The 27,914-nt window shown below is 37.3% G+C and overlaps 1 protein-coding gene across 1 annotated transcript in view; it reads left to right on the forward strand.

Moving 5' to 3' along the window:
- LOC150110437 (angiotensin-converting enzyme-like) overlaps positions 1-27,914 on the forward strand; it is a 169,854-nt gene that overhangs the window by 5,483 nt on the left and 136,457 nt on the right. Inside the window, exons 3-4 of the mRNA XM_090393777.1 lie at positions 20,303-20,411; positions 23,634-23,777. Of these exons, the coding sequence (XP_090249903.1) occupies positions 20,324-20,411; positions 23,634-23,777 (232 nt within the window). The 5' untranslated portion in view covers positions 20,303-20,323. The remainder of the gene's footprint in view (positions 1-20,302; positions 20,412-23,633; positions 23,778-27,914) is intronic.

Consider the following 27,914-nt stretch of genomic DNA (forward strand, 5'->3'; position numbering starts at 1 on the left):
CTATGATTTGGCACATCTTGGAAATAACTGCCCACAGGTTTGGTCACCTGGGTTTCTTGGAGACCAGGAAGTGGCAGAAAAGATTCAGAGATGAGTGACCAAGATTGTGACAGGTCTGTGGAATACTCCTTACGAGGATGGGTTGAAGGTTTGTGGATTACAAAGTTTAGTTGATAGGCAGACAGGAGAGGACATGATAGAAACTTTTACGATATTAAAGGGGTTTTAATAAAATTGAAGCAAGCGAAATATTTCAATATATGACAAATAGTCAGTAATTTACTGTCGTTGTGTTACCTAATTTGTGTAAGAGTGTGTGGTTAGTAGGGGTGTGTCTGGACCAGATTTTTTGTGTGGAGAGAGATGAGTGAGTGGAATGGATTTCCAGAATTGGTTTTGAGTTCCCTGACAGTGAATAGATTCAAGGAGAGGTATAATAGGATTTGTGTGTACAATGGTTAATTTGGGTCTCCCACGATGAGTCTTCAGAATCCATGGAGATGCCGTAAAATAATAATAATAATAATACTTGCATATATTTGTGGTAATCCTCATGATGCTCGGTTTATAGAATTGTTCTGCTCACCAGCTAGAAGAACTTTTCTAGGGATATTTATCAACAGATTTCAGTGTTAGTCAAATGTGGCAACAGTTAGGCTTTAACCATACATCTAAGAAACATGGGTTTGTTTAAATCCACTAACCAACCATATTAGCCATGCAACCGGCAATATGGATAAAATACACACACTTCATGCACTTCGTATCCATCATATATTTCAATGGAATATCAATGGTATTACAATTTTAATATGCACTTCACATCCTTGATAATCTTGACATCTATAGACATAATGGCCGGTTGGGTGGTTAACACAGTAATATTAGTTTGTGATAAGGCACACAATTTTGAAGGTTTTCTACCCAGCCTGTTTGGCTGAGTGGTTAGTGTACTCATATTCCAATGAATAGGTTGCAGGTTTGAATCCCACTCTGGGTGTGGATGTTTGTGATTGTCTTTTGGGTGGGAGATGAATTTCATCACCTGGTGCGAGACTACTGTCCAGCTTATTGGATGCATGAAGTGGCTTGAAAAAGTTCAAGTTCCATGTATGGCCTGTAGATCAGGGCTTCCACACTAAAAATAAAAATAAACAAAATTAATAAAATAAAAATAAAGGAGCCTGTGTAGCTCAGTGGATGTGGCGTTTGCATACCACGCCACTTGGCCATAGTATGCAAACTTGGTTTGCATACCACGGCCAAACGAAGGAAGACTTGGTTTCGAGTCTAGTCGGCGACTAGAGAAAATTTTTCTAAGCCTTTTTTTGACCGGTTCCCGAGTTAGTTGATCTCTGGCATGGGAAAGCGGGTTTTTTGTCCCGTAAACTCGAGAAAATTGACCGTAGAACCCACATTATTTCAGACATTAAATATATTGTGTTAGGGTTAGGGACCACGAGATGGCGGCACATTTGAGCTGTCTCTCTTCACTGTGTACCACTTAATTAGTGGTAGCCTTGGACCATCTATCTTTAATTGGTACCAGTGGAGATTGAACCGCCCACTCAGTCTCCAAAGTTAGATAGGGCTAAATGGCCTTGCCTACTCCCCGTATACGGGAATAAAAAAAGGCGTTAGCTGATTTTTTTTTTTTATAAAATAAAAGAAAAAATAAATAAAACTAATAAAAAATGGAAAAAAAAAGTTAGTTTTGGTTAGTTAGTTAGAAATACCATATTCATCATGGTATGAATATACTATAGGGTTACAAAAAACGTTCATGGGTAGATACTGCACAATAAAAAAAAATTAAGAGAATTCCACCTACTCTCATTATGAAGAAGGGCGAGAGAAGGCTTCAGAGATGATTTATTAGTTTTTTATTTTATTTTATTTTTTTGCTTAGTTTAAATATATGCACTGGCAATTTTCATTATTATTATTATTATTATTAAAGTCAGACTCCCATGAAGTCAAAGATTCACTGTGGGAGGTACACACCAAGCTCATCAGACTGTCTTAAACTGATTCACATTGTCTGCATTCGCCACACTCTAAGACAATGCATTCCAATCACCATCCACTCTCAGGCAATTCATTCCATCTGCTCCTCACTCCTTTGCTTTCATCCTCGTTATACAATTTCCAGGAATGGCCTTTTGTTCTACCTCCTTCTCCATTCTATGAAAAATTTCTTTCACATTAACCTGATAAAAACCACTGACCAACTTATATGTCTCAATAATATTCCCTTTCCTCCTCTTATTCACAAGGCCGCCTTGCAAATTGCATTCCTGAATCGGTCTTCATATCCGATATTCCAGTTACCAGCTTCGTGAATCTTCTCTGGATCTTTTCTTTTATATCCTCCTCACCATAAAAACCAGGTGACCAAATTTGTGCACAACCATCCATATGAGGCCTGATGAAGGCCTTGTACAACGGAACCATTACCCCTTTATTCTTCATGTCAAGGTTCTCTGCATCATTGCCATAATCCAATGTGATAACTTCACAATTTGTACAGTGTGATCCCTGAACTTCAGGTCTTTGTCCATTACCACTCCCAGATATTTCCTTTACTTCCTTTATAGTTTTCCCATGAAATGTATACTTTGCATCCCATCATTTCTTACCAAATTTTAGAACCTTACACTTTGTAACATTAAACTGACAGTTCCATACTGTTGTGAACTCATACGATCTATTCAAGTTCTCCTGTAAGGCATATGCTTGACTCCTCATTGTTCTCCCCAATTTTGTATCATCTGCAAACAGTTGCATATCTTCAGTTAAACCTATCCCGGTATCATTGATATATAAGTTTAATAATAATAGCTTCAAAACAGACCCCCTGTGGCACACCACTAGTAACTTTCTGCTTTTTGGAAATATAAATCATCATCATTATCACCACCAGTGTGAACACTTTTAGCTTCTTTCAATTCCCTTCAATTCAATTCATCAGGCATGTCAAGGCTACTGCTAATTCCCTGAAACATTCCTTTAAGGCTATAATAAATTTAGTTTAATCCTTTATCCAAGTGTGAGCAAACAAAGTTTGCGCCTGAAAGTATCTTCAGGACTAAGGTAAGGTGGTACAACACCAAGGTGGAGCAAGCTACCAACACGCCTGTCTCAGTATCTCCTATAATGCAAAACACATCTCCTTGCGGATATGTCTGATGTTATGCATTAAGGGAAGGGCCACTACCCAGACTAGTTTCGACTTTTATTGAGGTCTCTTCAGTGGGAGCCAGACTAGTTTCGACATTTATTGAGGTCTCTTCAGTGGGAGCCAGGCCCAAGTGGAGATACCAGGCAGAAGCATTCGCAGGTCATCTCACCTATAGGAGTTGTCAAATGGTGTGTCACCCTTTTTTAATAAATTACTCTGGATTTAGAGAAAGATGTTGAAAGTTTATTTTTCACTTGGTTAGAGTATAATAAATTTAGTTTAATCCTTTATCCAAGTGTAAACTTTCAACATCTTTCTCTAAATCCAGAGTAATTTATTAAAAAAGGGTGACACACCATTTGGCAACTCCTATAGGTGGAGATGATCTGCGAATGCTTCTGCCTGGTATCTCCACTTGGGCCTGGCTCCCACTGAAGAGACCTCAATAAAGGTCAAAACTAGTCTGGGTAGTGGCCCTTCCCTTAATGCATAACATCAGACATATCCTCAAGGAGATGTGTTTTGCATTATAGGAGATACTGAGACAGGAGTGTTGGTATCTTGATCCACCTTTGCAACGAGTTGCCCTGGTGTTGTACCACCTTACCTTAGTCCTGAAGATACTTTCAGGCGCAAACTTTGTTTGCTCACACTTGGATAAGGGATTAAACTAAATTTATTATACTCTAACCAAGCGAAAAATAAACTTTCAACATCTTTCTCTAAATCCAGAGTAATTTATTAAAAAAAGGTGGCACACCATTTGGCAACTCCTATAGGTGGAGATGACCTGCGAATGCTTCTGCCTGGTATCTCAGCTTGTGCCTGGCTCCCACTGAAGAGACCTCAATAAAGGTCGAAACTAGTCTGGGTAGTGGCCCTTCCCTTAATGCATAACATCAGACATATCCGCAAGGAGATGTGTTTTGCATTATAGGAGATACTGAGACAGGAGTGTTGGTAGTTTGCTCCACCTTTGCAACGAGTTTCCCTGGTGTTGTACCACCTTACCTTAGTCCTGAAGATACTTTCAGGTGCAAACTTTGTTTGCTCACACTTGGATAAAGGATTAAACTAAATTTATTATACTCTAACCAAGTGAAAAATAAACTTTCAACATCCTTTAAGGCACATCGTGATATATCATCAAATAGCATTGCCTTATTGACTTCAAGCTTATTTAATTCCTCATATACCTCCTGCTCCCTCACACTTCAGCCATCCTCTCTCATTTCCTCTACACTTGAGCTCCTTGTAATTTCACACTGATGAGGATGAAACATCCTGATGAATTGTTCACTGAATATCTCAACTATGTCCTTCATAGCAGTTGCCAATCTGCCATCTTCAGCGATTTACATCATCTTCCCATAATCATTATTTCTTCTATCTGCTGCAGATCAGAAAAACTCCTAGGATTTTTCTTGGCCTGATTTGCTTATTTCTGCTCATACTGCAGTTTTATTACCCTTTTCAAATGAATCACCTTCCTAGCTTGCTCTTTATACTTCTCATGCGCTGACTGTGACCATTATTCATCTTGTACCATCTCCAAATTACCTTCTTCTTCTTCTTTTTACAGAGTTTGTGCTTAATTTCCCTCATTCATCCATTTGACGCTCATCTTATTGATCCTTTTGACCTTCAGAATGCATTTACATCTAAGTAAGTTCCCAATCAGCATTTATCTCCTTTCCTTGTAACTTCTCATTCCATGCTATAGCTCCACGCTCTCCTAAACCTCATAATCACTGGCCATGAAGTTCCATATATATCCTTTCCTTACAGAATATAATGAAATCATATAATGAAATTTAATGAAAGTTTACATTAATTAGAAGGGTAAAAAAGTTATTTTGGTTTGGCCAGGACATTAGGAAACTCTTTTTTTTATGTGGCTTCCACTCATGAAAGGTTTTCATAAACCTATAGTACATTTGTACCATTGGTGGGTTAAATATTTTTTTAAATAATTTTTATTAATTTTTCATATATTTTTATATTTTTTATTTTATTTTTTTTACATGAAACTTTTTTAAGTCACTTCGAGCTCCCAAGAAGCTGACAGTGGTCTTTCATCTGATGATGAAATTCATCTTCCACCTAAAGACTATCACAAACATCCATGCCCACAGCAGGAACCTGCAGCCTGTTATTATTATTATTATTACATGACACCTCCAAGAAGTCCAAAGACTCATCAAGGAAGGGCACCTACTCTACAACTCTCTGTCTCCATTACTTAATCCACCAAACTACACCAATGCCATCTACTCTCCACCACCACTAGTATTTTTTGTCTGTAAATTGCATGTGTTCTCAAGGCCAATTTGTCTGTATGTGGGATGAAAATCCCAAGTTTCCATGAGAAAAAAACCCTGCTACCTTCATATGACAAGTGGTTATCATAACTGCTCTCCAACCAATAGGCTGCAGGTTTGAATCCAGTCTCATACGAAAGTAGCAGGGTTTTTTTGATCAGCTATATCTGATCATACTCTAATTTTATTAGCTACTTTTATCGCCAGCAGCAAATATACAGGGTGATTCTACACTTACCTTAAGTTTTCAAGGTATATCATGAATCTGCTATGGCTGGGATTAAGTGGTGTACCTAGTTCCAGCTATAGAAGATATGAGATTTTGGTGGGAGTCCTTAATTTAAGATAATTAGGTATTGGGAATATATGATATAACAATATTAAATTTTAATATGTTTAGTAGTTATATTTCTACCTGATCGCTGAAGAGAACCAACCAGTTCGAAACAGCTGTTAGGTCAGTGAAACCTTATCAAAATGGACTAATAAAAGGGGAGCATATTCCCGTAAGCTCTCTGGTCAACTTACCTTATGAAACTTTCATAGTTTCTACATTCGGCTTTGAAATAATGCTGGATCTAATATCCACTTTACTTTATAATTAAAAGACATTTTTCTTACGTTCTTGCTTTTTGTTCAGTGTATAGCCTAATTGGGCACATTCAGTCAAATTGGCAGTAGGGTTGGCACTGTCTGCACCTCAGAACTAACCCAAAAAAAAGGTCCCAATAAACATGAGACTGGAATACTCCCATGTCTCAAATAGAAGCTTTTGTAGTTAGTATAAACACTGATAACATGCAAAGAAGATAGATGCAACTTGATGAATTACATGATTGTGAACAACCACAATCACATGCATACTTGAGGTGTTTTCACTCTAATAGGCAGCTGCTATTTGGTTCAACGATTCAAAGTTATACACTGGTGTTTTGTAATGGAGCGTAAGTTGATTTGGCCCATATGTACTTTTATTATGAACATGTCATAAATGCTAATTCCTACTCTCAAATATTTTCTCATTTTCATCACTGCCTTTGTGATTCCTCATTCCCTTGCATGAAATTAAGGAAAATGTATCACATATAATGGTATTGAATCCATGAATTGCACAGTGGCAGACTGCATTTGAAAAGTATGTCTCCTAAGCTTTTTTACCAAGGGTCCTACATGAAAATTACCTTTATCCACACTACTTCCAGTAGGTTTAAGCACTGTTACCAAATGATCAAGTTTGCCACTAGATTTAAGCACATTTACCAAAGAATCAATGTTATTAATTATTATTTTGTCAGTGTTTTTGAACCAGTGATTTTTTATTTCCTTCTGTGCTTTTCACTGATGGGATGATGTTCACCCAATATGGTATTTTTCATTATCACAACAGTCACATGTGGACCAGTCAAAATACACATGCAGTTATTCAGTCAAATCAGAAGCAATCCCCATTAATGTATGGACAGATAACTTTGAAGAGAGTAATAGGGACATATTGTTTTGCCAAAGACTTATAGACTTTTGTGCTATGACTTCTTATAAAATGTTGTGGAAAACATTTTCCACAATATTCCCTTGGCATGGAGAAGAAATGTAGTTCATGCATGATAGAGCTCCACCACAATTCAGTCATCCTAAAGGCCTGAATATCTTGATCAAAGGTTTCCTGCAAGATGGATTGGTTGAAGTGGACCAGTTATGAAGCCATTTGAAATAATTGGTATGCTTTCTCAATGGTGAATTTTGATGAATTTCAGGAACATATTGAGCTTGTCACGAATGCATGAGGCTGAATGGCTAACAATGGAAGGCATTTTAAACAACTATGATAGGTACATTCATTCTGCAGTATGCTTTTCCCTGGTTACCAAGGCATTTATTCCTATTTCTTGACATTTTACTTTCTATCTTCATTGCAGGTAGTGGCAGCATGAATGGTGACACTACAAAGGTTGTATCACTGAAATGCAAGGTATCAAAATAATACACCTCAAAACTAACAAAAACTACTTTTACATTAGTTTTGGGGTGTAGAATTTATTATTATTATTATTATTATTAAACAGGACCTCATGGAGTCAAAGACTCATATGGGAGGTCCTTTTATCACACACACAGCTCATCATAGCGTGTCTTAAACACGCTCAAACTCCTTGCAGACACCACACTCTCAGTTAAGGCATTCCAATCATTCACAACTCTGCACAAAAAAAACCTACCTCTCACTCCCCTACTCACATCCTCTTTATACAGTTTCCAGGGATGACCTCTGGTTCTCTAATGATCTCCCACTATTCTCTGTAGAACTTCTCCACCATTGATCTTATAACAACCCCTTACCAACTTGTAGGTCTCTATCATATCTCCCCTCTTCCTTCTCTCCACCAGACTCTGCAAATTACATCTTCTCAATCTTTCCTCATACTCAACATTCCAGAGGTCAGAAACTACCTTAGTCAGTCTCCTTTGGACCCTTCCAACATCTCTTCATCCTTCTGAAAACCCGGTGACCAAATCTGGGCACAATAGTCCATGTCTGGCCTAATCAAAGCCTTATACAATGGAACAAGAATCTCCCTACTTCTCCACGTCAGTGTCCTCCGCATCATTCCCAGAAGTCTTTGTGTTGTCTTCACAGTTTTGGCGATATGTCCCCTAAATTTTAGATTCTTATCCACTATCACCCCCAGATCTCTTATTTCCTCTACTTCCAACAATATATTCTCACCAAGCATAAATTCTGCATCCCATCTTTGTTTTCCAAATTTTAAAACCTTACATTTTGCAACATTGAACTCACATCCCCATTTGCTAGCCCAATCACTCAATTTATTCAAGTCTTCTTGCAAGGCCACAACATCTTCACTACTCTTTATGGTTCGTTCCAACTTTGCATCATCTGCAAACAACTGAATATCTCCATCCAAATCTTCGCCAATATCATTAATATACAAGTTAAATAGTAATGGCCCTAAAACAGACCCCTGAGGCACTCCACTAGTGACTTTCCTTTTCCTGGATATCGCACCCCCCCCATACACAACTTGTTGATACCTATCAGATAGCCAGTCTCCGATCCGATGCACTAATCTAATATCCAACCCCATCTGCTCTAGTTTGACTGTCAACTTATCATGAGGTACTCATGATAAGTTTTTAATCAAAAATTCTTCAGCCTTTGAAGTTCAAAGGCAAAGGCAAATGAAGTTCAGGGTGGGATGTGAAATCATCCAATATATATATTCATACAGTGAATCATCATAAATCAGTTGTATTGATTTATAATGTATGTAACTTATGATTGCTGGTACTTATGATGGTCATTCCACTAGCAAATTCAACAAATACAACCTCACTCCAGCAACTAGGGTGTTATTGCCTTTCAAGCATTTATTTAAGAACTACTACTACTTATTATTATTATTATTATTAATCAGGCCTCAATGGAGTCAAAAGACTCATTGTGGGAGATCCTTCCTAGGAAACACAAAGTCCATCAAGACTCATCGTGGGAGGTCTCTCCTAGGAAACACAAAGTCTATCATACCACTCCTTGAACTCATTGACCGTTCACGCTCTCACCACTCTATCAAGCAATGCATTCTACGGTTCAACCACTCTCCATGCAGAGAAACCACCCCTCACCCTCTTGCTCACAGCTTCCTTTCGTAACTTTTAGGGATGGCCCTTTGTAATCACTCCTTCCTGCTGTTCAACCAAGCAAAAGAACTCCAAAGTGTCTATCCTGTAATCACCTCTCAACAGTTTAAAAGTCTGAATGATATCACCTCTCCTTCTTCTATCCACCAAACTCTGCAGTCCACATTCCCTCAGCAGATCCTCATAACTAACATTGTACAGTCCTGAAACCATCTTTGTTATCTGCCTTCTTGCCTTTGTACCTTTTCCACAGTTAATTTATCCCCTTCAAATCCTGGGGACCTAATCTGAGAACAATAGTCTAAGTGTGGTCTGATCAGGCTTTTATACAGCGAAATGATAACTCTTTTATCTGTGCAGGTCAGCGTCCTTCTCAGTATTGCAGCAATCCTCTGTGTTACCTTCACCACCTCTGCAATGTCCCCTGAATTTCATGTTTCTACCAATCATCAACCCCAGATCTCTTGTCTCCACTATGACTCCTCCAATAGAGTATGAAGTATCCCAAACCTCAAGACCATACGTTTTGCTGCATTAAACTGATACCTCCATTTATTTGCCCATCTGTCTAGTTTATTCAAATCATCTTGCAGGGCTACCACATCTCCACTATTACTAATAATCTTTCCCAGCTTCACATTATCTGCAAACAACTGATTATTCCCTGCAATCCACTGACAATGTCATTGATATAAAAGTTAAACAATATAGGCCCAAGTACTTAGCCCTGTGGGACCCCACTTGTAACCTTCTGCCTCCTTGAAACTGCCCCACCATACATTCTCTCTCTCTCTCCCTCTCTCTCTCTCTCTCTCTCTCTCTCTCTCTCTGATAACTATTGGACAGCCAATCCTGAATCCAGATGACCAACCTGACATCCAAACCCATGTTCTGCAAGTTAAATATCAGCTTATCATGTGCACCCTGTCAAATGCCTTTGCTAAATCCAAGAAAATGGCAGTATATTCCTTTCCCTCATCAGCTGCTCTTATAACTTTGTTATAAAAGGCTAGTATTACTAAAATAAGAAGCCTCCTTAACAATCCATGTTGACTCTCACAGATAACATTACCCTCATCTGCCCAATGCTGTATACGATCCCTCACTAATTTCTCCAAGATCTTAACAACTACTGATGACACACAAACTGGCCTATAATTAGACACTTCCAGTCTGTTAACACCCTTATGCAATGGCACTATCTTACCTTCCTTCCATTCCCTGGGCACCTTTATAGTAGCCAGACTTTCATTGAAAAGTCAGCACATTCTCTCAAAACTCATGGTCAAATACCATCCAGTCCCACAGCTTTTCTGACATCTAGAGTACACAGTATTTGGCAAACACTCTCCTCCTGCACCTCTAAACCTCAAACCACCCTATCCCTCTAGTATTAAAATTTAAGCTTTCAGGACGAAATATTCCAATAAAGTGTTCATTGATCAATTCCACTATGTCACCATTTTTATCCCATAATGTCATTCTTCCACAATCATTTCTCCTCCTACTATCCACATAGCTAAAAAATTCCCTAGGATTTTCTTTGGATCTTAGGGCCAATCTCTTCTCATATTCCAGTTTCACCTTCCTTACCATACTAGTCACTCCTGGCCTGTGTCTTATATTCTTCATGCATCTACTCTTCACCTGTCTCCTTATATCTCTTCCATAGCCTCTTTCTCAAATACAGTTCCTGTTTAATATTGTTTGTCATCCACTTTACACCAAATTGTGTCCACTTCTTCACTAGAATATAGCTTACTATTGCTACTAACAAATATTCCTTCATAATTTCCCCAGCACTAATGATATCCCAGCCTTCCAATACCTCCCTCCATGAAACTTCCCCAAGTTGATATCTAAGACTATTATAATCACCTTCTTTATAATTCCATATATGTTCCCGTCTCTTTGATACTCCTACATATCTCTTCATCTTCCAAGTGAAAACCACATGGTCACTCTCTCCGACTGGTGGGAGAGATGGCATCTCAGTTATTATTTCAGTTATTAGTCACTGTAGCACAATTGGAAGAACAGCGGAACATTGCGCCCTTTGATTTAATAAGATCTGGGTTCGATTCTCGTCGTGACTAGGGGGAATCCTTATATGGGTTTTTTCAGTTGAAGGTGAGTCAGCCAATTTCATATGGTGGTAGCAGGGTTTTTCCCTCCCGGAAACTTGGGTTTTTCATCCCGCATACAGACATATCAGCCTTCAGAACACATGCAATTTACAGACAAAAATTACTGTTGTTGGTGATGAACAATAGATGGAGTTTATGGTAGTAGTGTCGTAGTTGGAAAATTAAGTAGCACTGGAGAGGATTAGATGAATTTAGAGAAGTAGAGTAGTGTGTGCCCTTCCATAATGAGTCCTTGGACTCCCTGGAGGTGTCACGTAATAATAATAATAATAATAAATAATAATTATCAACTCTTCTCTATGACCAAATCCAAAACTCTTGAACCTCTTTTTCCCTCTATTACATGTTGCCTAAGACATCTGTCCCTCAAGAATTCTAGAAATTTCATTCCCTTATTGCTACATTTCATCTTCCTCTCCCCAATTTTTACTGCTGTAGTTAAAATCTCCCATAACAATCATTCTTCTTGCACTTGCCAAGCTCAACTGCCTAAACATCTCCAGGTCCCCACCTTCTGTGCTCCTTTGTTTGTAGCAACATCTCACTAAATATCCTGTCTTGCCCACCTCTACTTCACACCATATGCTTTCAAAATCATTAGTGTCACTGCCTTCCAAAGCCTCCACTCTTAGAGGACATAAGTCATCACTTATCATAAGCAGTACTCCACCACTACCATCATGCTTTCCCTTCCTATCCTTCCTGCCAAAAATTGCTGTACAATGCTACTTCTATTCCTGTTATTATATTCTCTTCTGTCAACCACGTCTCAGTGATCCCAATAATCTTTGACCAGGCTGATGTTATCAGCACCACCAATTCCTCTCCTTTATTCTGGATACTCCTGGCATTAGTATAAAGCATAAAAATGCCACTGTTTCTATACCTAGTATTATATCTTCTAGACTCTACTGGGCTCAGCATTACCTGATGTCGTCCCCCCCCCTTCTCCCAAGCACCCATTCCCACAAGAGGCCACCCCTGCTACCATCCACCCTGGGTATTCTAGTTTCCCTGCATTGACCGACTCATTCAGAAAACAGCAATTTCTCCAGATGCCTACGTCCTTCCTCATTCAAATGCAAGCAGTCTGTCGCATACAATTCCTTTCTGTCCTCAAACGCCCTTCAAGCATCCACATATTCCAATCCTCTCTTATGATACATTCTAGCTTTCTAGCTATTATGTTATTCAATATTACTGCTCTTCTGCTCAGTTCGTCACTATCATACCTAGGCAACATGCAATACCCAGGCAAAATTTTTGTTCAGGCTATTGCTGCTACTAAGTGTGAAAAAATCTTCAGACCTCTGAGATGAATATAATAGAGTGCCTTTGTACAAAGATTGTAGATGCAATATGGAGAGAGAGAGAGAGGCAAAGAGCAAAATGTATGAATGGTATTTTGAAGAATCTGCTGAAAACACATTCATACATTCACAGGATTCAATGAACCTTACAGGAGACTGGTGAGAAATACTTCTGCTAGCTAAAGAGTTAGAGGTTGACAATGAAGATGTAGAATCGTTAGTGGAATCTGTGGAAGAAGGGCTCTCAGATGATGCCAGAGGGAGAGAGAGAAAAAAAACAAGAAGATGAAGTTAACTTCCCCCCACTCCCAAAAAAGCTTTACAGCATAAAAAAAATTGTAGAAGCTTTTGCCTTTACCAATTCAGTTGTTTAAGTATTACAACATGGAGAGATTTAGCAAATTAGACAGAATAATGCAAGCTACAATTACTTGATAAAAAGAAATTTATGCAGAAAAGAAAAGGAATTCTGCACAGACTAAGTTGGATGTAATGTAAAATTACTATTACTGTTATTATTATTATTACTATTATTACCATCCCCAAGACCTCATGGAGTCAAAGACTCATCTGGGAGGTCCTTTTATCTCACACACAGCTCATCATAACCGTGTTTTAAACACATTCAAACTCTTTGCAGACACCACATTCTCAGACAAGGCATTCCAATCATTCACAACTCTGCACGAAAAAAACCTGCCTCTCACTCTCCTACTCACACCCTCTTTATACAGTTTTCAGGGATGACCTCTGGCTCTCCCCTGATCTCCCCCTATTCTCTGTAAAACTTCTCCAGCATTGATCCTATAACAACCCCTTACCAACTTGTAGGTCTCTATCATATCTCCCTTCTTCATCCTGTCCACCAGACTCTGCAAATTACATCTTCTCAATCTTTCCTCATACTCGACATTCCAGAGGTCAGAAACTACCTTAGTCAGTCTCCTTTGGACCCTTTCCAACATCTCTTCATCCTTCTGAAAACCCGGTGACCAAATCTGGGCACAATAGTCCATGTCTGGCCTAATCAAAGCCTTATACAATGGAACAAGAATCTCCCTACTTCTACACGTCAGTGTCCTCTGCATCATTCCCAGAAGCCTTTGCGTTTTCTTCACAATTTTGGCGATGTGTCCCCTAAATTTTAGATCGTTATCTACTATCACCGCCAGATCTCTTAATTCCTCTACCTCCAACAATATATTCTCACCAAGAATAAATTCCTCATCCCATCTTTGTTTTCCAAATTTTAAAACCTTACATTTTGCAACATTGAACTCACATCCCCATTTCCGTGCCCAATCACTCAGTCTATTCAAGTCTTCCTGTATGGCCACAACATCTTCACTACACTTCATGGTTCGTTCCGACTTTGCATCATCTGCAAACAACTGAATATCTCCATCCAAATCTTCACCTATATCATTAATATACAAGTCAAACAGCAATGGACCTAAAACAGACCCCAGAGGCACTCCACTAGTGACTTTCCTTTTCCTGGATATCGCACCCCCCCCCCATACACAACTTGTTGACACCTATCAGATAGCCAGTCTCCAATCCAATGCACCAATCTAATATCCAACCCCATCTACTCTAGTTTGACTGTCAACATAGCCGGCGCTAGGGTCTTTGCCGCCCGCATGCAATTTCTATCTAAGCGCCCCTGTAATGATCCGGGCGTGTGTGGTTCTTTTACGATAATAAAAAATTTAAATTATTTGAAATTTCTTAAATAAATTTTGACAGAACAGCCACACGTTGGTTCACTAAATGTAACGAACCAGGGGTGTTGATTAGGCAGGATAATCGTTAAAAACCCAAATATTCAAAACATTCTCAAAAGTTAAAGCAAATTTTGATAAAGCCACTTCACTTTAATTGTTGAATATAATGATACAGGGATTATAGCCTTCTCACCGACCTGAATCGCTAACAAAATTAAAATGAATTTTAATTAAAGTTAAAATATATTTGAACTAAAGTTTCAAAAAATTCTTCATTTTACAAGTTACTAAAATTTTGACAAGTTACTTGTAAAAAATTTTTAATAATTTTTATAAGTGGAACTATCTTTTAGGAAAATAAAAGAAACTCAAGATAGATGAGAAAATAAGAAAAGAATTCAGAAATAATTAGAACATTTAATATAAGTATTCAAAAAATAACATCTTTACAGATTAACAGAAAATAAATTAAATTACATAAATATGCTTGAAATTTTTTTAATTAAAATTTTAGGGTTTTTGATTTCATATTCACAAAATTAGAAATAATGGTCTTAATGTCAAATTCTGCACATATATAATTTTCAATAGCTATTAATGCCAAACTAACAAGCCTTTTTGTGGCATACTTGTTCTTAAGTAGGTTATAATCAATTTCAACTTGGAAAAGGAACATTACCACTCGCTACACTAACAGGTAAGGTTAATAGTATTCTTAAAGCAATTGAAAAGTTAGGGAAAGATAAATTATTGGACACAGTAAAATTAAGAATATCGAAAGGGTTTTGAATATTTAAATTATCCTTCTGAAAAATATCCCGAAAAGCACATAACTCGTCATATAGTTCTATTGCATTTACATCTTTATTCGCCGTCCTTCAAGAGAATCTCTAAATCGTCACAAAAATAGAAGAAAAAGGTTTCTTCTATTTTCGAAAAGTTCGGTTTATTTTTGGACAGAGGGTGTATATGTGAAACCATCATCAAAATGATTTGTTACACTTCCTGAATTCTAAGAATCTGTTGTTGATAGCCTAGCCTTTCCATTGTCCAATGAATCACCCAATTAAAATATATATTAAGTAAACTAGATGTTAATAACGCTGTGGGATTTGATGATATATCACCACGTATTTTGAAAGAATGTGCCAAGGAGTTGACATCTAGTTTGGCATATTTGTTTCATATGAGTCAAGTTCCAAAGGAGTGGGAGGAAGGCAAGATTGTACTGCTTCGTAAGGGAGGTGACAGAACTCAAGCTTCAAATTATAGGCCTTAAAATGTTGGAGAGATTAGTGAGAACCAGAATCCAGAATGGGTTGACAGCAATGGTGTTATCTTAAATAGACAGCATGGAGTTCATGTTAGTCATGTTTTAGTAATCTACTTATTTATTACAATAAAATGAGAGTTGCATTGGACAAGGAAGATGGATACACAGTAGTGTACTTAGATTTTGCAATTCAGTTATCCATATTGTCTAAATATGGATAAGTGAATTGCATAAATAATCTTCTACTTGGTATTTACAAAAAAAAAACCTCACTTGTTTTAGTCTTCTTTATTTGAGTAACTCCAACTATATACGAGGGTGGCTATTAAATAACGAGACTGGTTGCAAAAAAATGTGATTTATTATTACAATTGTACAACTTGATTGCTATCCTCTTCAACAATGCATGCGAATTTTCCATCATTGGAAGCAGTGCTGCAAGTCATCAGGTGTTATCTGCTTCAGTAGCTCTGCTGTTTTCTCCTTTACCTCATCCACTGACTGAAAATGGGTGCCCTTCAATGCAGACTTGCAGGAGAAGATCATCACATGTGATGAGACGTGGATTTTCAGAACGATCCAGAAACAAAGAGACAATCGATACACTAGAAAACTCCCACGTCACTGAGAATGAAAAAAGCAAGAACGAGCAAGTTAAAACTGAAGGCAATGCTGATTTTTGTTTTTTATATATCATTGGCTTGGTAATGGTTGAATGAATACCAGAGAGCCAGACGGTTAACCAATATTAGTCAGACGATTAACCTTGAGGTTCTGGCCAAGCTGAGAGAATGAGTGAGGAAGAAGAGACCCAATCTGTGGAAGAACAACACTTGGATTCTCCATCAGGACAACACTCCAGCCCACAGTGTACTGTCTGTAAAGCAGTATCTGGCTGACAAGAAGATCCCAGTGTTGGACCATCCACCTTACTTGCCGGACTTAGCTCCATGCAACTTTTACCTTTTTCCAAAGTTGAATTCCGCATTGAAGGGCACCCATTTTCAGTCAGTGGATGAGGTAAAGGAGAAAACAGCAGCGCTGCTGACGCAGATAATACCTGATGACTTGAAATGGTGTATAGATAGAGGAGGGGAGTATGTTGAAGGGGATAACAATTAAGTTATACAATTGTAATAATAAACCACATTTTTGCAACCAGCCTCGTTATTTAATAGCCATACCTCGTGTGTATGATATTTTGTTATTCCTTTGTGAGTTAACTTTTTCATTGATGCCTCATTCATTGACTGTTCCTGTTTCTCTTCTGTTGAAGATAATATTGGCTCTCTTCATTGTCATCCCAGGTTCCTGATGAGAATAGAGGAACCTTTTTTATTTTGTTAATGTGCACAAAAAATCTTTAAACTGCATTGTATATTAGTCATGGGTAAGCTAAGAATTAGAAAATGCAGAAACACTGCTCTGGAGACTAAATATTTCCATATTTAGTCTCCAGAGCAGATAGTCTTCAGCAAGTAGGTCTCCCACTAGGCCATAAAAATCATCTACCACCTTAAAGATATTCTTGAACAATGGGATATAAACCTGCAGCCAGTTATTATTATTATTATTATTAAACAAGACCTCATGGAGTCAAAGACTCATCTAGTAGGTCCTTTTATCTTACACACACATCTCATCATACCGTGTCTTAAACACATTCAAACTACTTGCAGACACCACGCTCTCAGGCAAGGCATTCCAATCACTCACAACTCTGCACGAAAAAAACCTGCCTCTCACTCCCTCACTCACACCCTCCTTATACAGTTTCCAGGGATGACCTCTGGTTCTCCCCTGATCTCCCACTATTCTCTGTAGAACTTCTCCACCATTGATCCTATAACAACCCCTCACCAACTTGTAGGTCTCTATCATATCTCCCCTCTTCCTTCTCTCCACGAGACTCTGCAAATTACATCTTTTCGATCTTTCCTCATACTCAACATTCCAGAGGTCAGAAACTACCTTAGTCAGTCGCCTTTGGACCCTTTCCAACATCTCTTCATCCTTCTGAAAACCCGGTGACCAAATCTGGGCACAATAGTCCAAGTGTGGCCTAATCAAAGCCTTATACATTGGAACAAGTATCTCCCTACTTCTACATGTCAGTGTCCTCCGCATCATTCCCAGAAGTCTTTGTGTTGTCTTCACAATTTTGGCGATGTGTCCCCTAAATTTTAGATCCTTATCCACTATCACCCCCAGATCTCTTATTTCCTCTACTTCCAACAATATATTCTCACCAAGCATAAATTCTGCATCCCATCTTTGTTTTCCAAATTTTAAAACTTTACATTTTGCAACATTGAACTCACATCCCCATTTGCTAGCCCAATCACTCAATTTATTCAAGTCTTCTTGCAAGGTCACAATATCTTCACTACTCTTTATGGTTCATCCCAACTTTGCATCATCTGCAAACAACTGAATATCTCCATCCAAATCTTCACCAATATCATTAATATATAAGTTAAATAGTAATGGCCCTAAAACAGACCCCTCAGCACTCCACTAGTGACTTTCCTTTTCCTGGATATTGCACCCCCATACACAACTTGTTGATACCTATCAGATAGCCAGTTCATTATTATTATTATCATCATCAGCATTATTATTATTATTGAGGACCTCCATGGAGTTAAAAGATTCATCATGGGAGATCCATCTTAGACAACACAAAGTCTATTGTATTACTCCTTAAACCTATTCACCTTTCATACTCTCACTACTCTATCAGGCAATGCATTCCACAGTCCAACCATCTCTCATGCAAAAAAAAACACTCCTATCCCTCTTGATCACCACTTCCATTCATAACTTCCAGGGTTCCAAACTCATGATCTGGGAAAAGAATGGTCTTCATTTATATCAATATTAGCAAACTTTTCTTCTTAGTCTTTTTGGAAGATCTCTTTGTTTTTATTCTGGTTTAATAAATTTATAGACAATCTTTTACTTTTAATCTGTTTCTGTCTTTCCTATCTTCTGCTGATAAACAAACATACTAGTATATGTGTATCTTGGACAGTACCTTTCCTGTTGGTTTAAAATATGGCCTATTGTATTAGATTAATGTAACAGTTCATTAAGATGTAAATGGAGTCTGCACGGTTAGCCTAGTGGCTATGCACTTCACAAGCATATGCCTGGGGAAGGAGTGTCCTAGGTTCAATTCCCGTTGATGACGTGAGGAGCTTAAGGATCTTTCTCAGCCATAGCCAAGTTAGCTGGTCTTGGGCATGGACAGCAGGGTTTTTCCCCCCCAATTTATTTGGGGGTTTTCATCCCACAAGCAGGAAAACCAGCCCTGTGAACACATAGGCTACAGTCATAGGATATAGCACTTAATCCCTCATTAGGAAAGCTCGACCAGTCCTAAGGGGGTGGTCGAGGAATGGAGTAACCCCCACACGAATAAATAAATAAATGTAAATGGATAGTTAAGATGCTACTCCTCAACCAATCAGGCTTGCGAACTCATCCTGCATGATTCTACTAACAGGATGCATTTCAAGAGAGTGAGGACTGGAGATTGGTTCTCTGCATTTTTCATAGCTAACATAAGTTATATAATGGTTTTCTTCTATTATATAACTAGTTAATCTTCTAGAATGAGTTTATGCTTTCTTGGTACCGGTTACAATGTGTGCAGGTCTGGTCTCCTAGTTTCCATTGTGATTCTGATACAGTGGAGAGAGAGAGAGAGAGAGAGAGAGAGAGTGTGTGTGTGCAAAGGATCATGTTATTATTATCAAACAAGACCTCATGGAGTCAAAGACTCATCTAGGACTCCACTATCCTGATGTCAAAAATGATATCAGGATAGTGGAATTTGTAGGCTACAGACACTAGCAAACAGGAGAAGAAGGATGATTGGGACTTACAAACCTCTGAAGGAGTTATACAGAATTTCAGTGGATGGAATTTTTTATTTTATAGAGGGTGGAGAAAGGATGCTAGGGCATCCTTGGAGGTTGATAATGAATGCTGTCAAGAAGGGGGGGGGGTGAAGGATAGATTTTTCTCTCATAGAGTGGTGCGTTATTGGAATGGATTGCCAATGGATGTTGTGTGTGCAAGCAGTGTGAATGAATTCAAGAATAAGTACGATAGATGGTGTGTGTGTAGTATGTGGTCTCCTTCGATGAGTTCCTGACTGCCTGAAGGTCTTTCTTAATAATAATAATAATAACAACAATGGTGATAGTAATAATAATACTAAGTGAAAATCATTGAAAAGATACTCCATTATTTATTTATAAACTGTATGACATTCATGATGTATTAATTTAGCAAGCTTATGAAAATAAAATCCAAGTGACAGCATTTTCAAAATGTGCTCCATCAAAATAGTCATCTGTGGAAATTTTGTACAACTCTTGAGTTTGATTACTCATATTGATATCTGTGCCATACATGAGCACTGCTCAGTTTCATATTACTGAGCAGTGCTCATGTACTGGTCAGTAATATGAAACTGATTTAGAAACATACCACTAAGGACAAAACATTCCCTCAATTCTGCTGAATTAATAGAGACAACACATGGATATACTTGATTAAATAAGTATTAACAACACTAAAGCTCCTTTTCAGAGACATCCCATATTTCTAATAAGTGTCTAATATTGCTAATTAATATTTCTAATAAATCATTTGAGAAGAATTTTTTATTTACAGTTGAATCAGTTAGTGGCAGATATGACAGAAGCATATAGTACAGCCAGTCTATGCTTATTGGATATAGAAAGTAATCTTAGTGCAGAGTGCAATACAACACAAGAGCCTGGTAAAAATTGATATTTTCTTGTTAATTTTTATTGAATTGTTGTCATAATTTAGAAACCTCAATTTATGAATACATCTTATTGTGGAAAGATGCTTCACAGCTGTTTAAAAGAAATGCATTGCTTAATCAAAAACATGTAAAATCTCTTCCAAATTAATCCAGTAACAATTCCTTAATTTATTCCTCCTATCTACGTGGCTACCAAGTTGCAGTTCCTCATTCTGTCTGTATACTTTCTACATTTCAGACACTAGAAACTACTTTAGTCATTCATTTCTGAATCCTTTCCAAATATATCTTCATGCTCTTGAAAAAGCATATTACCAGATCATCTACACAATAATCTGTATGCAACCTGATGAAGTCCTTATACAAAGGTGGTCTGAAAAGTACTCGGCCAAACAGTGAAAAAACGAATTTATAATTTCAAAATTATTTTTATTTTTCAACATAATCTCCCTTACGATGAATACATTTATTCCAGCAATGCTCCTGTGCCATTATCCCGTCCCTGTAGATCTTACTGTGGTTTTCAGTAAAATCTGCAAAATACCCCTCTACAGCTGCAATCACTTCTGGATTCGAAGAAAAATGCTGACCAGCGAGGAAGAGTTTTAGTTTTGGGAAGAAATAGAAGTCAGAGGGAGCCAAATCTGGGGAATAGGGTGGATGTTCCAACAATTCATAGTGCAGATCCCTTAATTTTCCCATTGCCAAAACACCTTGGTGGGCAGGTGCATTGTCCTGATGAAAGATGATTTTTTTTTCTTCTGCAAACCAGGTCTTTTCTCATGAATTTCTTCGTCTAATCTGTTTAAAAGATCTGAATAATATTCCACGGTTATTATTTTACTCTTTTCAAGATAATTAGTAAACAAAATGCCTTTAGTATCCCAAAACACCGATGGACCTTTTCTGCTGATGGAACTGATTTTGTCTTCTTTGGCATTGAACATCCGGCTTCTGTCCACTATTTTGACTGCTTTTTGGATTCTGGTGTGTAATGGTGAATCAAAGTCTCATCCATAGTAATAAATCAATGCACAAAATGGTTTTATTCTTGTTAAAATGCTCCAAGCACTGTTCAGAGATTTTCATGCGAGTGTGTTTTTGATCTGCTGTGAGCAAGTGCAGCACCCATCTTGCGCAAAGCTTTTGATTTGCAATTCTTCATGCAAAATATATCCTACGTGTTCTTTTGAAATGCCTATAGTCTTAGCAATTTCAAGCACTTTGACACGGCATTATCCAATACCATATCGTGCTCTTGATTAATAATTTCTGGTGTTGTTACACTTTTTGGATGTCCTTCACGTGAATCATTTTCAAGGCTGGTACGGTGATGTTTAAACTTGGCAGCCCATTTCTTAATTGTCGAAAATGAAGGAGAAGAGTGCCCATAAACTTTTATGAACTTCAAATGAATTTCTTTTGGCGTTAAACCTTCTTTTACAAAGAATTTTATAACCGTACGATACTTAATTTTATCCATTTCAAGAGATACAGACAACACTTTTGCTTCAGACAGCTGTATAAAACAAACTACTTGATAGAATGACTTGCAATTTCACATGGATGCTTATGACCAACTTAGAAAAAAAAATCTTGCCGATAGTTTTACCATCTATGGTCAAGGACGAGAACTTTTCAGTCCACCCTTGTATAAGTGAACTTATAACCTACTTACACATACATGTTAGTGAATTCTGATCATTTTCATTGTCCATTATGATGTCCCCCAAAGTTTTAGGCCCTTGACTACCATCATTCCCAGATCTATTATCTCCTCAACCTCCTGTAAGAGATCCCATTAATTGTAAACTCTGATCCCATCTTTGCTATTAATATTTTAAAACCTTACACTTTGCAACACTGAAGTGGCAAATTATTATTATTATTATTATCCTCTGACCTCCAATGAATTCAGAAACTCATCGTGGGAGGTACACACTATTGCACATAATGCTCATCCAACTATGCCTAAATTCACAACACACACTCAGGCAATGCATTCCACTCACCAACCACTTTCCATTTAAAAAACCTTCTCCCCACTCCTCTGCTCACATCCTCCTTATACAGTTTCCAGCAATGGCCTCATTTCTACCCCCCCCCTCTCCCATTCTATGAAAAATCTTTTCCATGTCAACCTGAAACAACCCCTAACTAACTTATATGTCTCAAGCATATCTCTCCCTCCTAGTCATGAGGCTTTACAATTTACATTCTCCCAATCTTTCTCCGTGCTCCACATTACAAAGACCACTGAACACCTTTGTGAATCTTCTTGGGCGTGGGGGAACAAATGCCATTAATGCCAGAATCGTGTTGAAAATTAAGATATTAGGATAGAACTTGAGATTGTTAGAATTTGGGCAAGTTTTAACAGAGCTAATCACAGGTGGTGTGGTCATGTAAACAGAACGGGAAAGGAAAGGTTAGCAAAAGAGAGGTTTTATGCCTGCAAATAAAAGAACCAAAGGAAGACCAAGATATAGGTAGACTGATGTAGTTAGAAGTGGAGTAATAACAGATAACAGGCTAATTTGGATGAAAATTCACAATAGGAAGTTAATAATAATCTAAACTTTGCATATAGCATATTGCATATTGCCAATCTATCCAGAGGCGAGTGGCCAAGATGATAGCAGGTCTAAGAATGAACCTTATGAAAACAGGTTGAAGATTTGTGGGTTGCAAAAAGTGGTTGATAGGCAGAAAAGGGAAGATATGATTGAGACATTCAAATTGCTGAAGGGTTTCTATAGGATTAATTCAGAGGATATTTTTGAGAACAGGACTGGTGGTGGGAGAACTAGGGGACATCCATGGAAGCTGGGCAAGAGTGTGGTTAGTAAGGGTGTTAGAGCTAGGTTTTTTACTTTTAGAGTGGTAAATGAGTGGAATAAGCTGCCAGAGTCTGTTGTGGGTGCTATGACAGTGAATGAGTTCAAGGCAAAGTATGATAGATACTGTGTGAATGTCGAATAGTTGTGATGGACATGATGTTTAGGGCCTCCTTCGATGAGTCTAAGGACTCCTTGGAGTTGCCCGTAATAATAATAATAATAATAATAATATAGTACTATGATAGTACTATATGCAAAGTACTATACATACCCCTCACAGGATGTGTATAGTACTTTGATGATGATGGTATATTTTCTTCCACATAGTTATTATTTATTAACCAAATTGCATTAATTATTTCTCTGTTTACAGAATTAACACGTGAATTTGCCACCTCTCATAATTATGAAGATCTGAGAAAGATGTGGAGAGACTGGAGGAGTTTAACAGGAAAAACATATCGTGATAAATATGTAAGATATGTTGAATTGACTAATGAAGCTGCAAGACTTAATGGTGAGTTGAGCTGACTGTTCTCAATTTAGCTTTCTGTCTCTCCTCTCACTTTATTTCTTTCTCTCTTGCTCACTGGAAGAAATTAACATGATTTGCATTTTATAATTTTTATAGAAAGGGTAATACAAATCGAGTCACTGAAATCATTGTGCAATATTTTGCCAATCTATCATCTTATCATACTTCCCTTTGAATCTCTTAAGTGGCAGTGCACTCTCTTCACTCTATCAATGTATCTTACTTCCTTGCTTAAATCATCTTTATAAGGTTTTTCTTACTTCCTTTATAAGTTTCTTATTTCTTAATGATATAATCACGTAATCACAAGAAAGATATTTATTTAACCAAATATTTCGGTCTGGAAATAGCAGACCATCGTCGGTGGTATTACAAGAACAGTTTAAAAAATATACAAGCTAGAATACTAACAATAGATCGTTGAAATTAGAACATGCCGCGTGATGTTATATCACTAAGTATGAAACGAAATATTTTGAAGTAGAAACATGATTGAATTTGCTATTAAAAAAAAAAAAAAAAAAATTAATGAGTAATCTTGATTAGGCTTTCCCAGATTTTTGATATAGATATGCAGTCATTACGATTCAGGTTGGGATGATGCAGCAAGGCCTCCACGCTTTCCTTGAACAAACGTTCGAACCTATAACGGGATCTATGTAAGAGGCGCGTTTTGGACCAAAGGATGCTGTGGTCAGTTTCAATCCCGTGTTGAGCCAAACCAGACAAACCAAACCATAAAATGTCTCATCAAAAGAGCCAAAACTAATTGTTCTACTTTTGATTATCTACAGAAAGAACTTTCTACTATCCAGCAACACATGAAACTCAATGGCTTTTCTGAAAAAAGTATTCAACGTCTTCTTACATCTTATAATCCTCCACAAAACAACAAAGATTCAATACGTCGAGTACCTATTCCTTATATCTCCGGTATTTCAGAACCTATCGCAAGAATTTTGAAGAAATATGATTTAACAGCTACGTATTCTCCTATTAACAAATTGTCTTCTCATTTTCCTTCTCCTAAAGACAAACGCTCAACTTTATCTCTTCCTGGAGTTTATCAAATTCCTTGCAACTGTGATCTCTCTTACTTTGGACAGACTGGACGTTCTCTTGAAAAAAGAATCCAAGAACATCAATCATCCATTCTTCACAATAAACCTGAAAAGTCTGGTTTGGCTCAACACGGGATTGAAACTGACCACAGCATCCTTTGGTCCAAAACGCGCCTCTTACATAGATCCCGTTATAGGTTCGAACGTTTGTTCAAGGAAAGCGTGGAGGCCTTGCTGCATCATCCCAACCTGAATCGTAATGACTGCATATCTATATCAAAAATCTGGGAAAGCCTAATCAAGATTACTCATTAATTTTTTTTTTTTTTTTTTTTTTTTTTTTTTTTTTTTTTTTTTAATAGCAAATTCAATCATGTTTCTACTTCAAAATATTTCGTTTCATACTTAGTGATATAACATCACGCGGCATGTTCTAATTTCAACGATCTATTGTTAGTATTCTAGCTTGTATATTTTTTAAACTGTTCTTGTAATACCACCGACGATGGTCTGCTATTTCCAGACCGAAATATTTGGTTAAATAAATATCTTTCTGGTGATTACGTGATTATATCATTCAGTCTTATGTCGCAAGTATCCTTAAAACAACAAATTTCTTATTTCTTCATATACAGCTTCAAGAATAATCTTTTATGCAGTATCTTCCCAATATCTATATGACAAACTTCTCTCACAAACTTATATGTCTGTCATATCAATTCCTGCTTATCTAACAAGTTCTGCAAAGAACATTTCTTCAGTCTGTCTTCATACTTGACATTCTGACATAGTTGTGCCCATGACATAGGCACAACTGTGGCTTTCTGTCATTGTTGTGCATATGTCATGGCCACTAAGAATTATATATAGGATAAAACAGAAATGGAGAGATTCACAATCTTCTGGAAGAACAGAAAGAAGGAATGAATACTTTAATGACAGGGGAATTGTACTCAATCAGAGTGGAGATGGGTAGAGAATGTCAACAGTACATTCTCTACCCATTTAATGAGGGTATGAAGTGTCTGCGGCAAGTGTCTAATTTGCACCCCCAACCCAAAAATGACAAAACTTTTGAAAAATTTAAATATAACAAGTTAAATTTTACTAAATGCAATGTGTTAAATACTTACTATTAACCCCATCAAAATGAGTTGCAGTGTTGCAAAATTTGTGTGTCTAAAGCGCATATTGCCAAAATTTAAAAATACAATATAAAATAGCCGACTTTTATATGTATTTATTTATTTTTATTTTTTACGTTTTGTGCCTCAAACCTAGTTTGTGCCCGTGGCAGGCGCCTCTTTCGCCATGCCCTCATTATGGCACTGAATGTCAATACAGATGATATTGAGTTATTTTTGATAAGATGTGATCAGTCTGAGATTATGATGGGTAATGACTATGAAATGTTTCAACAAATTAGTTGGAGAAGAAAGCATTTTTACTCTCCATCTAGCAGGCTGTGATTTCAAGTCCCAGTCTGTCATGGTATAATAAATTTAGTTTAATCCTTTATCCAAGTGTGAGCAAACAAAGTTTGCACCTGAAAGTATCTTCAGGACTGGAGTAAGGTGGTACAACACCGGGCAACTCGTTGCAAAGGTGGAGCAAGCTAACAGCACTCCTATCTCAGTATCTCCCATAATGCAAAACACATCTTCTTGTGGATATGTTTAATGCTATGCGTTAAGGGAAAGGCCACTACCCAGACTAGTTTTGACCTTTATTGAGGTCTCTTCAGTGGGAGCCAGGTCCCAGTGGAGATACCAGGCAGAAGCATTAGCAAGGTCATCTCTACCTATAGGAGTTGCCAAACGGTTTGCCATCTTTTTAATAAATTACTCTGGATTTAGAGAAAGATGTTGAAAGTTTATTTTTCACTTGGTTAGACTATAATAAATTTAGTTTAATCCTTTAATCCAAGTGTGAGCAAACAAAGTTTGCGCCTGAAAGTATCTTCAGGACTGGGGTAAGGTGGCAACTCCTATAGGTAGAGATGACCTTGCTAATGCTTCTGCCTGGTATCTCCACTGGGGCCTGGCTCCCACTGAAGAGACCTCAATAAAGGTCGAAACTAGTCTGGGTAGTGGCCCTTCCCTTAATGCATAACATTAGACATATCTGCAAGGAGATGTGTTTTGCATTATGGGAGATACTGAGATAGGAGTGATGTTAGCTTGCTCCACCTTTGCAATGAGTTGCCCAGTGTTGTACCACCTTACCCCAGTCCTGAAGATACTTTCAGGTGCAAACTTTGTTTGCTCACACTTGGATAAAGGATTAAACTAAATTTATTATAGTCTAACCAAGTGAAAAATAAACTTTCAAAGTCTGTCATAATGTTTTTGGAGGCCTGAAATGACTTGAAAAAAAGTACTGTGTTTAATCACTAGTGCTTGGTTTCCAGTTTATCTAATCCTTGATGATCAATGGCACTAAAATGTGCTACAAGTTTCTAACATTTCATGAGTATTATTTATGTAAAAAATAAAAAGAGAGTGATCCTAAAAATGTTAATTATAATAGGCAGAAATATAAATTATGGTCAATTATGGTAAATTATTATGTTATGCTAAATATGGTTGTTATTATATGGGAAATGAAGTCCAAAGGCTAATCATATCTTACTTTCCATACTAACTATTATTATTCACATAATTACTATCACATCTTTCCTAAATACATTCACTGACAAATCACTTATTACTGCCTCTAGCAATTTATTTCATTCATTCACCCCCCCTTCTTCATAAAAATTCTAATCCTTACAACTTCTTACCTACACTTCAAAAAACTTTAAGGAATGACCCCTTGTTTTCATCAGTCTAATCATGTATTGGAATATTTCTTTAGCATCTGCTCTATAAAATCCCTTTAGTAACTTTTATGTATATCATATCTCCTCTTTTCTGCCTATCAACTAAAAACTTTATAATCCACAAATATAGGATCAACTATAGTGAATTTCTTTAGAATAACATTAATGTTATGATAAACAAATTTGGAAAACATATACAGTTTCACATTATTTGCATCCATACTCCTCATATTTGAG

Source organism: Typopeltis vanoorti, chromosome 1, assembly GCF_054136105.1.
Source record: "Typopeltis vanoorti isolate ZY-2024b chromosome 1, IOZ_Tvanoo_1.0, whole genome shotgun sequence".
Lineage (NCBI taxonomy): Eukaryota > Metazoa > Arthropoda > Arachnida > Uropygi > Thelyphonidae > Typopeltis > Typopeltis vanoorti.